This window comes from Rhincodon typus, chromosome 1, assembly GCF_021869965.1.
Source record: "Rhincodon typus isolate 14 chromosome 1, sRhiTyp1.1, whole genome shotgun sequence".
In the NCBI taxonomy this organism is placed as follows: domain Eukaryota; kingdom Metazoa; phylum Chordata; class Chondrichthyes; order Orectolobiformes; family Rhincodontidae; genus Rhincodon; species Rhincodon typus.
The window spans coordinates 62,686,556-62,707,470 of NC_063332.1; the positions used below are offsets into that span (position 1 = coordinate 62,686,556).

Below are 20,915 nucleotides of genomic sequence, written 5' to 3' on the forward strand. Positions count from 1 at the left end.
CAATCCTCCAGTTCCTGTTTTATTGCTGAATCCTTCTATGTTCAGTGCTTCCTGTGTCCAGATTGTGAATGTATAACGTGAATAGTTGTGATCCCAGCACTGATCCCTGTGAAACTCCACTCATCACCAGTTGCCATCCTGAAAAGACCCCTTTATTCCCACTCTTTGCCTTCTCCCAGTCAGCCAATCCTCTATCCATGCTAAAACCTTGACCCTAACACCATTTGCTCTTCCCTTATTTAGCAAACTCCTGTGTGGCACCTTGTCAAAGGCCTTCTGGAAATCCAAATAAATCACATCCATTATCTTTCCTTTGTCTAACTAGCAAATTACCTCAAAGAATTCTAACAGATTTGTCAGGCATGACCTCCTCTTGATGAAGCTATGCTAGCTCCATCCTATTTTACCATGCACTTCCAAGTACTCCACACCCTCACCCTTGATAATGGACTCTAAAATCTTATCAACAATGGAGGCCAGACTAACCAGCCCATAATTTCCTGTTTTTTGCCTCCCTCCCTTAAGAGGGATGTTGCATTAGCCATTTTCCTGTTCTCTGGGATTCTGTCTGACTTCAGTGATTCCAGAAAGATCACCACCAATGCTTTTTCAACCTTCTTAACTATCACCTTCAGAACTGTGGGGTGTAGTCCATCCTATCCAGGTGACTTATCTGCCTTCAGACCTTTTCGGCTTCCCTAGAATCTTGTCCTTAATGATGGCCACGACATTCATTTTTGCCCCTGACTCTCTTGAAGTTCTGATATGCTATTGGTGTCTTTCACCGTGAAGACTAACGCAAAGTACCTATTCAGTTCCTCCACCATTTCTTTGTTCCTCATTATTACCTTTTATTTCATAGAATCCCTACAGTGTGGAAACAGATCCTTCGGCCCAACAAGTCCACACCGACCCTCAGAGCATCCCGCCCAGACCCATTCCCCTATAACCCACCTAATCCACTCATCCCTGAACACTATGGGCAATTTAGCATGGCCAATCCACCTAGCCTGCACATCTTTGGACTGTGGGAGGAAACCCCTGCAGACACAAGGAGAATGTGAAAACTCCACACAGACAGTCGCCCAAGGGTAGAATTGAACCTGGGTCTCTGGCGCTGTGAGGCGACAGTGCTAACCATTGAGCCACCGTACCGCCTTCTATTCTAGTTATCAATTTAGTAAATCTCCTCGAAACCACAATCAAATTTAGTTATGTCCTTCCTTCAATTAAGAGACTAAAGCTACTTACAGTAGTCTTGGTGTTCTGGAGAAGGGTCATTAGACCCAAAATGTTAACTTTGCTTTCTCTCCACAGATGCTGCAAGACCTGCTGAGTTTTTCCAGAAATTTCTGTTTTTGTTTTTGATTTCCAGTATCCAGTTTCTTGGGTTTTTTTGCGTAGTACTCAAGATGTTGTCTCACCAATTCCCTGTATAACTGAAGCATAATATCCTTATTTTTATGTTCAATGCTTCTTGTAATGAAGGGCAGCATCCTATTAGCCTTCTTGATTATGTGCTGTACCTGCATGCTGATATTGTTGTAGTTCATGTGCCAGACACCTGGATCTCACTGTAACTTGGAGTCACATAGTTGTTCTCTATTTAAGAACATAAGAGCTAGGAGCAGGGGTAGGCTGTCTGGCCCTTCGAGCCTGCTCCGCCATTAAATAAGATCATGGCTGATCCTTTCGTGGACTCAGATCCACTTACCCGCGTTCTCACCGTATCCCTTAATTCCTTTATTGTTCAAAAAAAATCTACCTTTTTTTTAAAAACATTTACTGAAGTAGCGTCAACTACTTCACTGGGCAAGGAATTCCATAGAATTCCTCTAACAACCCTCTGGGTGAAGAAATTCCTTCTCAGTTCAGTCCTACAATAATACTGTTTCTTTAATCTCCCTGCCAAAGTGAACAACTTCAGATTTTGTAGGTTATGCTTCATCTGCCCAATTTTTGCCGTCTCACTCAACCTGTTTATCCATCTCCAACTTTCTGTGCCTTCTTCACAATATACTTTCCTACCTAACTTGGTGTTGTCTTTGAATGTATTTACCATGACTTCACTTTTCTCACCTAAGTTATTGTTACATATTGTAAAAAGTTGAGGGACTGGCACAGACCCTGCAGGGTCAATACCTGTCAATATTATTAAATTGGAGAGGGTTCAGAAAAGATTTACCAGGATGTTATCGGGTCTGGAGGGTTTACGTTTTAAGGAGAGACTTGCTAAACAGGGACTTTTTTTACTGGAGCGTAGGAGGTTGAGCGGTGACCTTAAAGAGGGTTATAGAATCGTGAGGGACATAGATAGAGTGAGTAGCAAAGGTCTTTTCCCTAGGAAAGGCGAGTTCCAAACTAGAAGGAACTGGTTTAAGGTAAAAGGAGAAATATTTAAATGGTACTTGAGGGCCAACTTTTTCACACAGAGGGTGGCTTGTATGTGGAATGATTTGCCAGAGGAAGTGGTAGTTGCAGGTACATTTACAATATTTAAATGACATTTGGATAGGAACATGAATAGGAAAGGTTTAGAGGGATATGGGCCATATGCAGGCAAGTGGGACTAGTTTAGTTTGGTAAACTTGGTCAGCATAAACTTTTTGGATCAGAGCATATGTTTCTGTGCTGTATGATTCTATGACTCTATCACCAATCTTCTATCCATTTCCATATGTTTTCCCCTCACTATGAGATTTTATTTCCACAATAACCTTTGGCTTAGCACTTTGACAAATACTTTCTGGAGATCCAAGTATAATACATTAACAGGATCCTGTTTATCCACAGCACATATTACTCTGTCAAAGAACTCCGATAAATTGGTTAAACATGATTTCCCTTTGACAAAACGATGCTGATTCTTCCCAAATACCTTGAGTCTTTTCAAGAACACAGCTGTAATCTCCCTAATGATCAATTCTAACACTTTCAGGCATCAAGCTGACTGACTTTCTTCCTCCCTCTTTCTTGAATAGAGAGATTATATCTTCTGCATTCCAGTTTGATGGAACATTTCCCGGATTGAACAAAGCTTGGAAAATTAACACCAACACATCTACTATTTCATTAGCCACTTCCTTTAAAATCCTAAAATTAAGGGTTTCTCGACCCAGAGACTCTTCAGCTCCCAGCTGCATCAGTTTGCTTAGTACCACTTCCCACATGATTATAATTTTGCTGAGTTGCTTTCTCCTTTCTTCTGTTTTATCGCTACTACTAAATTATTTTTGTATCCTTTAAAATGAAGACAGAAGCAAAATATTTGGTCATTTCATTTGCCATTTCCTGATTATCAGTTATTAAATCCCTATTCTCACTGTCCAGAGGAGATATACTAATTTTACTTACTCTTTTCGTTTCTAATTGTGTAGAAACTCATGCCGTCTATTTTCACATTCCAGCTAGCTTTATAACTTATTCCTTCTGATTAACCTTTTAGGTTTTTTTTGCAATTCTTTGTGTTTTAAGTAATCATCAAACCTGTCACTTCTCTATGCTTTTCCCTTAAGTTTGATGCTTTCCCTAACTTCTTTAGTCAACCATGAATGGTAGGTCCTCCTTTTAATTTTTTTTTACATAATAGGAATACATTTATCCTGAGTATTCTAAAATATCCCCTTAAATATCTGCCACTGTATCTATATTGATCTATCTCTAGCTCAGTGCGCCAGTTCACTTCAGCTAGCTCAGCTTTCTCACACACATCATTGACTTATTTAGCTCTAGAATACTAGTCTTAGACCCAATCTTTTCCCTTTCAAACTAGATTTGAAATTCATTCATATTGTGGCTGGTGCTATTGATAGATAACAACTCTGGGATCACAAAACAATCTTGTCACAATACACAATTCCAAATCTAATGTTCTCTGTTCTCTCATTGGTTCCAGAATGTACTACTCCAAGAAACAATCTCAAAATCATTTGGTGAATTTCTCATCTGGATTATGACCGCCAATCTGATTTTCCTTTCAGTTTATAAGAAAATTAAATCACCCATGATTACTGCTGTCCCTTTATCACAAGGACCCAATATTTCTTCTTGTATACTTTGTTAGGGATCCTGTAGATCACTCCCAATGGTAACTTATTCTGTCTACTGTTCCTCATTTTCACCCAATTTATTGAATATCCTGATCTCCTGAACCAAGTTCGGCTCTGACTATTGCAAAAATGCGATGTTTGATTAACCTTTCCCGAACTTCCTGTGTTTCTTAACTGTTATATACCCCTCAGTATACAGGATCCAACTTTCGTATCCTTCAGCCTTGTCTCCTTAATGGTTATCAGGTCATATTTACATACTAAAATGCAAGCTGTAATTTTTATTTTATTCTGAATGCTATGCACATTTAAATACAAAGCTTTTAGGTTTGTCTTTTTGTCTTCTTTGTAACATCTAGTCTTAATTGTTGATGTTTTCCTTGGTTTTTTTTCTCTCTGCCTCGTTCTGTAATTTCCTGACCCTCATTTCCCATACTACGATTTTCCTCTCTTAGTTTGTCTTTACTTGTTGGTGTACCACATATTTCCACATTTTATCCTTTGCCCCTCCAGTTTTAATCCCTTCCACTCCCCTGGTTATGCAGATTGCAAGTTCACTAGCCTAAGCAAGATTCAGGTGTAAACCATCTCAATATTGCAGCCCTGTCTTTCCCCTGTACTGATGGCAGTGCCCCACAAACCAGAATCTATTTCTCCCACACATCTTTGAGCCTTGTATTCATCTCTATGTGCCCAATGCCAATTTCAGCACGGCTCATGCAGTTGTGCTAATATTATAACATTTGAAGTTTGGCTTACTAATTTGTTGCATACCTCCTCATGCTGTCCATGCAGAACATCACTCCTAGTTCTTCTTATGTTGTTGGACTGTGACGGCTGGAACCCCACCATCCTCAACCCCCTCCTCCTTCCGCACACTGAAAATTCCATTCCAGCCCTGAGCAGATGTTTCGAACCCTTGCACCAGGCAGCCAACATAACAGGCTGGACTCTTTCCGTTTGCTGCAGGGAACAGTGTCACTCCCCTTCCTGTACTATAACCTATTCCTACTCCATTCCTTTTTCACATCTCCCATTTGAATGGACACAAGGAGTATGTTGGAGTTTCCATATGGAACAGGTTGCACATTCCAGGAGACTGATGCGCCCTGCCACACACTATTTATTAGACTAGCTAAACCTAATAGAAATATGCTAAAGATTTATGGAACATTTGTGTATTTTTAAAAAATCTTACTCGCTCATCACCAACAATGCAGTGTTTTGGGCTGATTACACTTTCCATTTCTTTTAAGTTGAACTTGACATTCCTGCTCCCTCACATGACTGTTGTATTCTTGGACTCCTTCAGGCCCATGCTTCTCACCTCCAGGCTCCCCAAACAACCAGCTGTGCTGTCATTTTACTTTCAGATCTTTTTTAAAGTTGCTCTCACAGTCTTCTCTCTGTCTCTCTCTCTCTCTCCCCCCCGCCTCCCCCTCTCTCTTCACACTCTTTTCATCCTGCTCTGTCCTCAGGCCTTCCACTTTTCAAACCAAACACTTTCAACTTTTCCCCCTCTTTCTCCACACCGTCACCACACTCTACCCACCCCCCATCCTGCTGTACTGTTGGGTCTCCTTATTTTGCAGTGATCTCTCTTTCTGATTCTCTCTTTCTCTTGCTTTGTGTCACACCACTCAACCCTGCTGTACACTGAATGTTCCAGTGTTTCACCAAATGTATACACTGTTAGGATGACTTGTGTAGTGACTAATTTTGTGCGTACATGAGCCCTCTATCACTTGGTCACAGCCATCTCCTATCTATGATTGCTGCTTCTCTCATCTCTCGTGTTGTACCATAAGGTCAGTTTGCAATAAGGTTGTATAATTATGCAAGCAGTAATTATTTTGGAGATGTTTAACGTCTGTTCTATAACAATCTTGGAATCACTGTAGGCAATTGAACCTTTAAGTGAAATGCTCATGATACTGCAGTAATATGAAAATGTTTTCAATAGCTAGACTCAATCACTGACTACTAAAGTAGAGAAAACTTATCTGTACAGGAGACAAATAATTTGGGAATTATTTGAATGACAGAAAAAGAAATAAAAATAAGAATAAGAATAAAGATATCTATCATTCTCAAATTGTGAATTCCTGGTTCAATTAGAGTCATAGAGTCATATACCATGGAAACAGACGCTTTGTCCAACTTGTCTGCGCTGACCAGATATCCCAATCTGACCTAGTTCCATTTGTCAGCATTTGGCCCATATCCCTGTAAACCATTCCTATTCATATACCCATCCAGTTGCCTTTTAAATGTTTTAATGATGGAAAAAGAGACATAAACATGTTGAATGCAGGCAACTGTCATCTATGGAAAGGAGAAAATGGGTCCACTCTGCTGACAGCAAGGCAAAAAGACACAGACAAAACCCAGTTGGGGCAGAGTGGGGAGTACAGAGATCATACTTTGAAGTTGTGGATCTCAATATTAAGTCCTAGGGGTTGTCTTAATGGTAACTGAGATGTTGTTCCTCCAACTCAAATATGCACTGCTGTTGCGTTCAAGGAGCTGAATGTTCTCTTGTCATTTTGCAGTGGCTTTGGTCAACAATTAAATGATTTTCCAGAAGGAGGAAATCTCTGAGATAAGTCATATATTCTTTCATCTTTGTGATAGCTGACTCCAGTGGCAATGACACAGGCCTGAAAATAAACACAAACTGTCATCCAGGATGATATAAACAACTGGAGAAAGTCGAAGGGGTGGCGGATGGAAAACAGCTTCAAATAAAAGCAATTAATACTTGGTTTTTATTTCAGATTTCCAGCATCTGCATTATTTTACCATTTTATAAAATATTTGGATCCAGTCTTGTGTTTGTGAACATTTGTTTAAAATTATAATTTTGGTAGGTATCATGTTTATGCTATAATTAGTTTGTTTTATAATGCTGTGTACAATTAAAAAGTCAAAGGTTGAAAAGCTGTTGACTACCTAACATACAGTTATAGTAAAACATGATGGTTATTTCACCAACATTAACTTGCTAGACATCAGCTAAAATATTTTTTGCTGTTGTGCTTGTACTGAAATTAATTTTATTGAAGACTCATCAAACCCCAGAGTAAATACCATACCAACTGGGTTAATTGTTACCATTATACAATTATACTAAAGGGAAGACTTACTAAAGAATGGTGCTGATCACTTTAATACTGGTTCCTAGTATTAATCCACTTCAGCTGAGCTTGTAAGAGGTATGAGTATGTTTGGAGCTTAGATGTTTTTATAATTTAATGTAATAAAAAAGATGTCCTACTGCATTTTATTGAAAATACTGATGCCAATTTTTCATGTATGAATCTGGATAATAAGTGCTGAAAAGATATCCCAGAGACAGTCCAACAGTTATCATCGGGAACTTTGGTTTACTATCTCCATCGCAGTGATATTCAGATTAGTTGCAATATTCCCAACTGTGTGTCATGTGTGAGATCAGCTAATCTGAACCATTGGAAAACTATATTTGAAAATTACTTTGAGAGGTCGTGGAGCCAGGAAACGTACTAGATGAACACCCATTCTTATTTTCTTTTCCTTTAGGGTGATTATATATTGTGATGTAATCTTTCTAAAATCACAAGGTTTCTTTTTCTGCCGACCATAACAACATTTTGATAAATATTTTTGATAAAATTTTAATGTAATTTAATACAATATAGTTTTGATAAGGCATGTAAGTGAATCTACATTGGAACAGTTCCACTGACTTCAGAAACAGTCATCACTGGTTTGTTTACAAGATATTGTAGATTGCAGTGGACTTAATGATAATATGGCACAGAATAACATGCACAGAATGCCTGTGTTCTGTCTGCTATCTGCTCCTTTTGACTCTTCTGCAATCTGATGTGGAAACACTGTTGGTTTAAGATGTCTAGCTAGAGATACAATTGAAAGCTATGAGAGTAAGTGCATTAGATATTATGTGGAACATGCTGATTCCCAAGTTTTGGAGAATTGGAATTATCTGTCACACGAAGAACTAACAATATGGGAAGTAAGTCAATTGAGTATTATGGGGCTATAGTTCATTTAATTTTGGGAGAGGAATAGTGAGGAACCACATAGACCCTTCTCAGATTATGAGGCTGAGTGGAGTGAAGTGGATTTGTGGAAGGAACAGACTTAAGGTCACATGACACTTTGAGTTCAATCAGATTATCTAAATCAGGAATATAGCTGGCCTGTCACAGTAGAATCAATGTCCTAAGGGTCTGAAGAATGGAATGGTGATTATTGTAGAAAATTCTCCTCTAATGAAATGAGAATATGATCATGTCAATTTACTGGGCAGGTACTTTAATTAGGAATTCTACCAGCTGAAGCCTTGTAAGCTCACACCCATTAATTTGCTTTTGGGAATGAGAGCTGTATAACAAGATAAGTGGGAGGAAATGTTTTTGGTTCTTAAATGATGGTAATCAAGTCATTTATTTGATATAATAACAGTAAAGCTGAAGAAATTCGGCAGGTCTGGCAGCACCCAGGGAGAGAGAAACTGAGTCAACGTTTCTAGTCCAATCCATATCTTCTTTGAAACTCTAGGAAGAGTCATGTTGGACATGACCCAACCTGCCAGCCTTGCTGAGTTATGTCACTTCTTTCCATTTCGGTTTCAGAACTTCAGCATTCACATTATTTTGCTTTGTTCCACTGTTACTAAATATACTCGCAGATCTTCCATGGCATTGTTCACATGTAGCAAGCAATCTACCTTTCTTTTTCACAATTCTGCAACATAGTATTGACTAAAAGAAATAAAAGCAGCAAACACTGGTAATACTCAGCACATCTGAGAGCATCTCTGGAGCTGTGACACTATGTTTTGCCCTCTGTCCTATCACACTGATGTTTTTATGTAAGTTATGATTTTTCTGGATAGCATGCAAAACAATACTTTTCACTGTATTACGATACATGTGACAATAATAAATCAAATCAAATCAAAGTGAACATGACCTCTAAGGAGAGCACTTTGTGCCTCCTTCTTCCAGCTGTTCTCCTTTGTGTCCCCTTTGCTAATTCTCCCTATCATGCTGCAAGCCCAAGGACCGGAAATTACTGGAAAATAGCTGACTGCAGCAAGTGGAATGAGTGGGATCAGTGAAACTAAACCAACTTCTTCAGATCTCTCCCCATTGACTTCAACAACTGTAAATAGTAGAACAAACTGCCAACCATTAATAAGAGAACTCCACAGTAGCCAGGAGAAATCAATTGGCATCTCACCTGAAAGCAGTTAATGATCTCTTTAAACTGCACAAGTAGGACCTCTTGTGGTGCAGTGGTAGTATCCCCACCTCTGGACCAAGACTCATAGAAACATAGCGTCATACAACACGAAAACAGACCCTTCAGTCCAACCAATCCATGCCGACCGTAATCCCAATCTAAACTAGTCCCATCTGCTTGTGCTTGGCCCATATCCCTCCGAACATTTATTATTCATTAACTTATCCCAAATGACTTTTAAATGTTAAATAAAAACCAAAAGAACTGTGGATGCTGTAAATCAGGAACAAAAACAAAGTTGCTGGAAAAGCTCAGCAGGTCTGGCAGCATCTGTGGAGGAGAAAACAGAGTTAACGTTTCCGGTCCGGTGACCCTTCCTCAGAACAGTGTGACTTTTAAATGTTGTAACTACACCCGCATCCACCACATCCTCTGGAAATCCATTCCACACACTAACCACTCTCCGTGTAAAGATGTTGGCCCCATGTCTTTTTTAAATCTTTCTCCTCTCACCTTAAAAATATGCTCTCTAGTCTTGAATTCCCCCATCCTAGGGAAAAGGCACCTGCCATTCACCTCATCTATACCCCTCATGATTTTATAAACCTCTATAAGGTCACCTCAACCTCCTACGCTCCAGTGAAAAAACTCCCAGCCTATCCAGCCTCTGCTTTATAACTCAAACACTCCATTCCAGGCAACATCCTGGTAAATCTTTTCTGAACCCTCTCCAGCTTACTAATATCCTTCCTACAACAGGGCGACCAGAACTGAGACCCGGGTTCAAGTCCCACCTGCACCAGAGGTCTGATAACATCTCTGAACACTTGATTAGAAAAATTGTTTAAATTTTAAAAAAACTGCACTGGTTCTACTTAGAAAAACACTGTTGTCCCTCCTCCAACTCCATGTTGAAGTAGCCTGCTCCCCCTCTCTTAACCTTTGACAGTTAGCATTTCCTTAACAGGCTTTGTACATAAATTATTGGATTAGAAAAAGGGTGATTTATTCATTGTCGTCAATGAACGGAAAAAGAAATACCATGGATGATTTGGTGATGTGGAAAAAGACGTTCACTTTTGTGTAAGTGCATCTGTAGATATAAAAGAAAAATAAATAGCACTGGGTGTTTTCTGTGGTGGTGTCCCGATCCCTGAGCCAGGAGACATAGGTTCAAGTCCCACCTGATCCAGAGGCGTGTAGTAACATCTCTGAACAGGTTGATTAATAAATATTGTTTGTTCCTTCCTGCTGAACACATGTTCAGAAGTGAGGTGAAAAGGGGGGAATGGCTGAAATAAAAGAAAACAAAATAACCCCCTCTCACCCCAGCATCTTGTTTGTATGGGTTTGCTCTCAGCAAAGCTGATGTACCATCTATCATCAACACTTACTTTTCATCTGTAGCTTCTCTCCAGGTCCGTTAGCACACCCTTCGCCTTTTGCACCTTTGCCATATATTTCTGTTAGCTCCTTCTCCCCGCTTTTTCCAAAAGCATAAAATCCATCACTTTTTCAGCCCCCTTCAGTTTCATAGAAGTCTATATTGGACTTGAAACATTAACTGTTTCTCTCTCCACAGATACTGGCAGACTGCTGGGTTTTTTTGGACTTTCTGATTTGATTTCATAATCTGGAATACTGAGGTCAAAAATGCCTCTGTTGGAGTCAACTCAGTGTTCCACACTGACTGATATCACAGTCTCCCTGCTTTGCATAGTACTGTTCACACTCCCAGCATTCAAGCTAATATCTTGCCTGGAATGGCTCTCAATAAAGTTTACACTGTACATGTTCACATGTGGAGTGAACATCACTTTGAATCCAAATCTGCATCCATTGTTTCAGAAATACAGCTGTTAAGCAATTGAATTTTACAGCCAGGATCTTAAGTTATGACCGACAACACTCAGCTTTAACTGGTTTTTCCATAGTTAGCTATTTTTCTGAAGAAAGCTTTTACCAATTGTTCATGAAGACGCCATTGTAAATTGCAAGCTGTAGCAGCACAACCATACTATCCAGCATATTCCTGAAATAATACGGTTGCTACTGTATTTGCCTTTTAGCCATGGCTACAGCAGATTTTACATTTGAAAAAGAATTGAAAACATGTATTGGAGCTCTTTATATTGATATTGTTCTTTTTTAATGTAGGACACAGCTGGGCAGGAACGTTACAGGACAATCACCACAGCTTACTACCGTGGCGCTATGGGGTTTATCCTAATGTATGACATCACAAATGAAGAATCTTTCAATGCCGTGCAGGACTGGTGAGTGTAAAGAAAAGTTTTTCTGTGCTACACTATTTCAGCAACTTTGGTGGGCAAATTATTGGAAAGGGCTCTGTTGCATTTGAACATGGACTGCTTCAGTATCTGAGTAGTCACAAATGATGAACATTGCAATCATCAGCTAACATTCCCACTTCTGACCTTCTGGTAGAGAGGTGATCTTTAATACAGTAGTTGAAAATGCTTAGGCCTATTTCACTACCCTCAGGAACAGAGATGTCCTGAAAAGGAGATAACTGATCTACAACAACAATGACCATCTTCCTTTGTGCCAGAAACAATCATTAGAATCCTCCTAGACACATGGATTGATCAAACGTACAAAGACTTAATAACTTACTAAGTCTTTCAGTGTAACTCTTGATCACTGCTTATTGCTTCCAGCTCACCCCTTCTTCTGACTGTCTTGCAGGGTGCTCCTCTCTCCAATCCCTCCAGCCATCCCTCTCATTTACATTTCCCTATCTGACCCTCCCAATCATTGCTTCCAACCCCAGCCCTCTCACTCACTGCCTCCAGCCCCTTTTGAATAGGAGCCTTTTATTGAAGAACTGGTATCTATGCTTAAAGAATTTGTTGTCTTCCCTCCTGACACACGCTTGAAGCAACACATTCATGTTCCACATCTTCCCAGTTTTACTCTTGCTAATGGGTAACACCAGAAGTAATCCAGAGATTGTTAGTTTTGAGATTGTCATTTTTAATTTCCTCCCCTAACCTGGAATTCTTTTTATTTATTCTTTCATGATTGTGAGCATTGTTGGTAACTTTCCTGTCCTTCTTGAGTCAGTGATGGTGACAACCTCTTTGAACTACTGAAGTTCATCCGGTGTAGGTAAACTCACAGAGCTCTGAGTTTATTAGATTTTTGTTCTCCCCCCCACCCCGCTATCATTGTGTTCTCACTCTTTGCCTGCTCTGTTGCAGCTCTTCTTCTCACCACAAGCCTTGCTGAGTGAGATTCACAGATTATTTATGTTGCTGCAGTGTTTGAGTAATGCAAATTTTATTGATGGAACTAAGGAAAATTATACCAATATTTAGTTATTTTTCTAACAAAGGCATGTGAAGGACATAAATTTATTTTTCATTCATCATTAGTGATAGGCAATACGTGCTCAGCTAGCTAGCAACATTTACGTTAATTCCGTTAATGAATAAAAGCAGTCATTTAATTGTTGAAGAAATTATTATTAATTCAACATTATTGTTAATTTTCATTTATAAGCAACTCAAGAGATTCACCAACATAAGACAAAATGAATATTTTGACAGGGAAAGGTTCCATATGTTTGTTTGCGTGCGTGTGTGTCAACTTGTTATTTTGCTGAAGTGAAAGGGAACAAATTTCTTCAACACTTCATCCAGTCCTATTATTAATTTTGAAAGATTCATATGATAGCCCCTTCGGTTTAATGCCAACTTCAGTTTTTATTTCAGCAGCATGCAATAAGTTAAAATGTTTCTTGACAGTTTAATAGAGGTAGCAGTCAACAGAGGCGTTCCCTGTTCACAGATGGAGGATTACTTATTTTTCTATTTAAAATTAAGTAATATTTTGTTTGGGGTTGAATGAGAGGATAAGATTTAGTAGGTGATTTAATTTAGTTGCTCACTGAAAAAGTGGAACATCCACTGGTGTTAGCTTATATTTATGCTAACTTCCTTTTCCCCTACCACTTGGTTTATCCAAACTAAGTCTAAACACCTCTCATCCATCTTGTGTATATTTTACCAGGAATCATTGATGATCCAAATGTGAATTCACAAACTAAGCTATGAGCAAAGAGTGAAAATTAATGTCCTCAGCACCATTACTGTGTCTCTCTGAACCATAGATTCTGGTAGAAGGAAGATGAATTGGCAAATTATTTAAGTATTTCTGTTCAAAAGCAAAGAGTTACCATGTCGATTCTTAGAGATTCGACTTCTACTTCTCAAATTTTTCCATACAGGAGGTTAATAAAATATTTGATAGATTCAGTTACTTTTTGAAAAATGATTTAAAAACGATGTGAAGAATGAAATAAAGGGTGCTCTAATGTTCACATTTTGAACCTTAATGCCTACGGATATAAAATATGGGTAATCAGTAAAGATATCAAATCTGGCTACAGCACCCTGGACTACAGAAAGAAAAGTCATGCTTCTTTTAATTAGAGTATTGTGATTGCTTGCAATGCAGATATGCAGACACCAAAAAAGAGGCTTTGACCTTCCTAACAGAACAAACAGAGAATTTCTATCATACAACAAGCTGCCAACTATCATTAGGTTGGCACATACAGAATAGGGCCTTAGGTGAGTACCACCTAGAGAGCTGAGCGCACTGATGGAAATGCATCCTAGGAGGAAAGGAACAGAGCAAGCACCTGAATGGGAATTTATTTTAAAGACAGACATCAAAATGTGGATGGAGGAAAGACCGCAGGACATAGCAGCAGACATTCAGCCCATCAAATCTGCTCCACCAATCAATGAGTTCATGGTTGGTCGTATAATCCTCACCTCTAGTTTCCTGCTTTATCTGCTTAATCCTTGAGTCCCTTACTGATTAAAAATGTGTCTGTCTCAGCTTTGAATACATTTAATGACCCCGCCTCAACAGCCCTCTGCAGTCAAGAATTCCACAGATTCACAACCCTCTGAGAGAAGAAATTCCTCCTCATCTCTGTTTTAAATGAGATTCTGAGTTTTTGATCCCTGGGCCTAGACTCTCCAACAAGGGGAAACAATCTTTCTGCATCTCCCCTGACAAGTCCTCTAAGAATCTTGCATGTTTCAATAAGACCATCTCTCATTCTTCTATATTCTCGCAAGTTCAGGCCCAATCTTCTCAGGCCAGTGCGGGAAAATAATCAGAGCATGTTATGAAAATCATTTCTGTACAGTTGTGTAAAATGTACGTATTTCAATTTAATATACTAAAATAAAACTGTAGTACTGAACCTGTCGCTGCTATCCTTTGAAGGGTCAATAGAACCAGATGATTTAAGAGAAAACTGGAATCCAAAAACTGAAGTTTCCAAAATCTCCAGTGGTGGTGGAATTGGGGAGCTTCAGTGGAACTGTAATGGTTGGAATGAATTGTGTCACCTTGTCTGAGTTAATTGTTTGATTCAGAAGGATATGGGTTCAGTACCAACTGCAGGACTTATGCGCAAAAGACTGCTGCATTTCTTTTTTGACTGAATTCAAATTTTCAAACTGGCATAAAAGAGCAAGAGATTTAAGAAAACAAAATGGAAATTGAAAAGTCAAGGAAGAGATTGTCAATTTGATAAAACTAATCCAGACTCAGGTTTGAGTATGCTGTGTATGTGAAAGCACAGTGGATGGTTAGCAAGAGGAATGGGTCAAAGGTTGGAGAATTTATGGGAGGAGGGCAAGCTGGGTATTACGTCTTGGGAAAGGGCCCAGGGGTATGCGAAGGAGAGAATTCCTCTCTGCACACTACCAGACCATGAAGAAAATCCATCTAAGCTGGTTTCTTATTGTGGGTCTGTTGTACCACCAGACAACAGCAGAGGATGGAGATTCTTAAGAGGGCATCAATTGTCTGTGTAAGGGCCTCAATTGGCCCAGTGGTAGGCATGATGCCTTAACCAATCCTGAAGCTTGTATAATTGCAGGAAACAGCAGGGACAAGTAAATAGTTGGCAGACTGGATTGAACATGTGCCTCTGCCTTCAAAACTGTCAACCTGGATACATTAAATCCAGCTCATACATGTGCAAGATAGAGATGTAGGGGTCGGCCATATATTCTCTCAAGCTTTCTCTGCTATTCCATAAGATCATGGCTGCACTTCTATACCTACCCCACTCCCCAGCCCCATCTGTATAATTCTCCACTCCATCAGTACCCAAAATCTATCACTCTTAATCTTGGAAATACCTTGGGGTGTTGTATTAAGTTAAAGTCAATACTCACAGATAGTACCTATGTTGGTTAGGCTTGAACAGGACTAAACTTCCTGGTTGTAAGATTTTTGGTAGAAATGGGAAGAGGAATGGAGCTAACAGTGTCTATGAAGCCCTCTATCAAAGTGCTAGAGCCTAAGGCTGTTTTGGAGAATTGTGTTTAGGTAGAAACAATTCAGATATTCTTTAAGAATAAAGAAAATAGAACAGTTATCTGCATATTACAGGTCACTCAATAGTAGAGATGAGATACGATAGATTGTGGGAAGGTAGAGAAGTGATTGCTAGGCCTCTTGCTGAGATATTTGTATCATCGATAGCCACAGGTGAAGTGCCAGAAGACTGGAGGGTGACTAACACAGTGCCATTATTTAAGAAAGGTGGTAAGGAAAAACTGGGGAACTACAGACCGGTAAGCCTGACGTCAGTGGTGGGTGTTGGAGGGGATCCTGAGGGATAGGATTTACATGTAAAAGTAGGTCTGCTGTAACATCTGTTTTGTTAATGCGAATTGGCTGTAATGCAGTTGATGAATAGTGGACGCTATTTGGATAACACAAACTTTCTACTGTATAGTATAGTGATTTTCTACAGTGTTTTCCCTTTGCCGCAATTTTCTGTGGTGATTTTCTATAGCATGAGATCAGACAAGAACGCAACTATCATGTTATAGGAGAATAACCTGTATTTGGAAGGGCAAGGGCTGATTAGGGACAGTCAAGATGGCTTTATGCATAAGAAATCGTGTCTCATTAACTTGGTTGAGTTTTTGAAGAAATGACGAAGAGGATTGATGAAGGCAGAGCCATGGGCATGGTTTACATGGACTTTGACAAGGTTCCATATGGTAGACTTGTTGATAAGGTTAGATCACATGGATTACAGAGAGAACTAGCCATTTGGATACATAACTGGCTCAAAGGTAGGAGACAGAGGGTGGTGGTGGAGGGTCGCTTATTGGAATGGAGACATGTGACCAGAGGTGTGCTGCAAGAATCAGTGCTGTTTTTTGTCATTTATATAAATGATTTGGATGTGAATATAGGAGATATGGTTAGTAAGTTTGCAGATGACATCTGGTGTAGCGGATAGCCAAGCACGTTATCTCAGACTACAACGGGACCTTGATCAGATGGGCCGACGTGCTGAGGAGTGGTAGATGGAGTTTAATTTAGATAAATGTGTGGTTTTAAATTTTGGTATAGCAAATGAGGGCAGGACTTATACCCTTAATGGTAAGGTCGTGGGGAGTGATGCTGAACAAAGAGATCTTGGAGTTCAGGTTCAAAGTTCCTTGAAAGTGGAGTCGCAGATAGATAGGATAGTGAAGAAAGTGTTTAGTACACTTGCCTTTGTTGGTCAGTTCATTGATTATAGGAGTTGGAAGGTCATTTTGCGACTGTACAGGACATTGGTTCGGCCACTTTTGGAATACTGCGTTCAATTCTGGTCTCCCTCCTATAGGAAAGTTGTTGTGAAATTTGAAAGGGTTCAGAAAAGATTTTCAGGGATGTTGTCAGGGTTGGAGTGTTTCAGCTATAGGGAGAGGCTGGGGCTATTTTCCCTAGAGCTTTGGAGGCTGAGGTGTAACTTTATAGAGGTTTATAAAATCATGAGGGGCATGGATAGATTGAATAGCTAAGGCCTTTTCCCCAGGGTAGGAGAGTCCGAAACCAGAGGGCATTGGTTTAAGGTGAGAGGGAAAAGACTTAAAGGGACCTAAAGGGCAACATTTTCACACAGAAGGTGGGCCGTGCATGGAATGAGCCACCAGAGGAAGTGATGAAGGCCGGTACAATTACAACGTTTAGAAGGCATCTGGATGGGTATGTTAATAGGAAGTGTTTAGAGGGATATGGGCCAAATGCTGGCAAGTGGGACTAGATTAATTTAGGATATCTGGTTGGCATGGATGAGTGAGACCAAAGGGTCTGTTTCCATGACGTATACCTCTATGACTCTATGAGAAAGGTATATAAAATTACTGAGATATAATGTGTGATTTTAATTTTCATATGATGGACTTGAATTGAAGCAATACATTTTATTAAACTAGTATGTATCCAGGGCTACTAACCTCATCAGGAAAGAAGAAGTGCTTGAGCTAGCTTGCAAAATGAAGTGGGACAAATAACCAGTGCAAGAATTGGAGAAGGAATTGCACGACATAGTTGGGGTCAGTAGAGAAATTGGAAAAAATAATAAAGAATCAAAGGAAAGATTGCTTGACTGCAAAAATGCAACATCCATCTCAGTGAGAGAAGCTTTACATGAGTTGACCACACATTATGGCACAAAACCAGCTTGATATGCCACAGGCACATGGCAGCTAAAGTACCAGGACAGTGTTTAATCCTATTAGGTTTCTGGGGCTGTAGCATAGATTTTCACGTTTCCTGTCTGGGTGTTAAGATTCTCTGAGTAACCTGCAGCCTGCTGATATGAGTTTAAGTAGAAGGAAAGTTGAGCTAGCTCCATTACAGCAATTAGCCGGGCCAGATTTTTATGTGTTCTACCCAGATGAGGCTTAACAGCCAAGCAGAAAATCTACCCCATGTTTCTCGAATTTAAGTGTAATAATGACACAAACATATTATAAATGAGAGAATGCATTTAAGGATTTTTCTGGCTTTTTTTGTTTTAAGAACAGGAAAGGTTTGGAGGGATATGAGTCAGGAGCAGGTGGGTGGGACTAGTTTGGTTTGGGATTATGTTCAGAATGAACTGGTTGGACTGAAGGATCTGTTTCCGTGCTGTATAACTCTGTGATTCCAAAAGCATTTTACAAATGGCCTATTATTCAAAATCTGATTATGATTTCATTCATTATTATTTAGTTAATCACAACTATCTGCTCAAGTAAGGATTAGGCAACCATCAGCATGCTTCAGATATCCATCATTAACTTTGTGCCTTTTCTGCTAAATATACAATACCTGAGTCAATTTATATTGGTTTTTATCCTAAATGAAATGTTTAAAATGTTAATGGGAATTTTATCCTATTTCTAATAACAGAAAGAAATTAATTATTTTATTGTCACATTCTGACTTTTTGGAGTATTGTCTAATATTTGAATTACGTTGTGCATCACTTTTTCCTTACTCAAAAATAAAGTATCATCTAATTTAGTGACTTCTTTACAAACAAGGGCAGCCTGTCCTGAATTCAGAAATTCATAGCTGAAAACCAGGCTATTCTGCAAAACAGCTCTTTGCCGTCCTTTATACTCTACACAAGCCTTTTGCAACCCACTTTCTCTCACTTTCTCAATATATCCTTTTACACTCCTTAATATATTTGACTAGTTTCCTTCAAATGCAACTATGCAAACTGCCTCAGCCATTCCACATAGCAACCAGATCCCGATCCTCACCTCTGAGTAAAAAACTCAATGTGGCCTTCTCAGTTGTGTCAGATTATAAAGAAAAAATATTGAATAGTGATTGAATGTACCAAAGAAAGTATTAAAGAGCAGATATGCCTCCAACAGAACAAGATCTGTGTTGTAAGCTGGAATTGTTGACCCCACGATAGATACAATTATGGCAGATTGTACTACAGTTGCAATACAACTACAATTGTGATGATATATCATGTTGCTCTTATATAGCTTGCTGATCAACACTACCAATGTGTTTAGTTAATATATCCTGTGTAACAGAGTACTCTCTTTGGCTTGTTTATTTAGCTGGAAGAAAGATGATTTGAGCAAATATAGGTGGATTCCATGGTAACTGGTATCCATAGGCCAAAAGGCTAGGGAACACTCAAAAGATAGGTTACAAAAACACCGTTACTAGTTTTCATGCTGAGAACCTATTTTTGTTTTTTAAGACAAATGGACCTTTGAATTCTGCAAACCTATGAACTTTTGCAGAAACAGAACTAGAGCTAACCCTGCTTCCTTTCCTTATGTGAGATTTACTGCTGCTCACTTGTGCAGTGTATATCACTAAATCACAGAAAGAGGTTATTCAGCTAATAGTGTTTGCCTTGGCTGTAAATGAGCAATTCAACTGCTACCATTTCCTCACCTTCTCTCCATGACCCTGCACATTCTTCCTTTTAGCTAACTAACTAATTCCCTTAAGAAGTCTCAATTCAGCGTACATCCACCAAGCACCCTGGCAGCATATTCCAGACCATAAACATTCACTGTGGGTTAAAGTTCTTCATGTTTCTACTGCTTCATTTGCCACCCTAAATCTATGCTGTCCTGTTTTTTTGAGCCTTCCTCAAATACTGGCGATGGCCTAGTGGTATTATCGCTGGACTGTTAATCCAGAGACCCAGATAACATTCTGGGGACCCAGGTTCAAACCCTGCCACGGCAGATGGTGGAATTTGAATCCAATAAAATATCTGGAATTAATAATCTAATGATGCCCATGAATCCATTGCTGAATAATTACCCACCTGGTTCACTAATGCCCTTTAGGAAAGGAAACTGCCATCCTTACCTGGTCTGGCCTACATGTGACTTCAGATCCACAGCAATGTGGTTGACTCTTACCTGCCCTCTGGACAATTAGGGATGGACAATAAATGCTGCCTGGCCAGCGATGCCCTCATCCCATTAATGAATAAAGAACAAAAAACCATCTACTCTATCCAGGCATCTCATGATTTTGAAAACCGCCAACAGTGCTTTTCTCCAAGGACAGTCCCAGTTTCTCTGATCGACCTTCATAATTGACATTTCTTATTCCTGCAACCGTCCTTGTGAATCTTTCTTGACACTCTCTCGACTGCCTTCACAACCTTCTTAAAGTGCGAGGCCTAGAACTAGATGCAAGGTCAGTCCAATGTTTTGTACAAGTTTGACATAACCTCCTTAGTCTCGAACTCTATTCCCCTGTTAAGCCTAGGATACTGTGTGTTTTATTAGCCACCCTCTCAGCCTTAACTTGCAACTTTCAATGAATTATTTGCTTGTACACCCAGGACCTTCTCCTGCCGCACCCCCTTTAGAATTATACCCTTTATTTTGTATTGTGTCTCTGTGTTTTTTGCAACAAAATGAATCACTTCACACACTCCACATTGAACTTCATTTGCCACTTGTTTACCCAATCTGTCATTTTCAAGTTCTACAATATCCTTTTCGCAGTTCACACCCTTTTTAAAAAAAGTTGTGTTGCTAATCCAACTTGTAGCTTTAATTACTTAGATAAAAAAGATACAGACAGGTAGCTACAAAAACAGAAGTTGCTGAAAAAGCTCAGCAGGTCTGGCAGCGTCTGTGAAGAAAAAAATCAGAGTTAACGTTTCAGGTCCGGTGACCCTTCCTCAGAAACATTAACTCTGATTTTTTTTTCACAGATGCTGCCAGACCTGCTGAGTTTTTCCAACAACTTCTGTTTTTGTTCCTGATTTACAGCATCCACAGT

General features: G+C 39.4%; 1 protein-coding gene across 2 annotated transcripts in view; it reads left to right on the top strand.

Annotated features, from left to right (window-relative positions):
• Positions 1 to 20,915, top strand: part of rab3c (RAB3C, member RAS oncogene family) — a 162,924-nt gene that overhangs the window by 93,989 nt on the left and 48,020 nt on the right. For both annotated transcript variants that reach the window (XM_048601837.1, XM_048601827.1), the window contains exon 3: positions 11,460 to 11,578. In XM_048601837.1, coding sequence (XP_048457794.1) covers positions 11,460 to 11,578 — 119 coding nt within the window. The remainder of the gene's footprint in view (positions 1 to 11,459; positions 11,579 to 20,915) is intronic.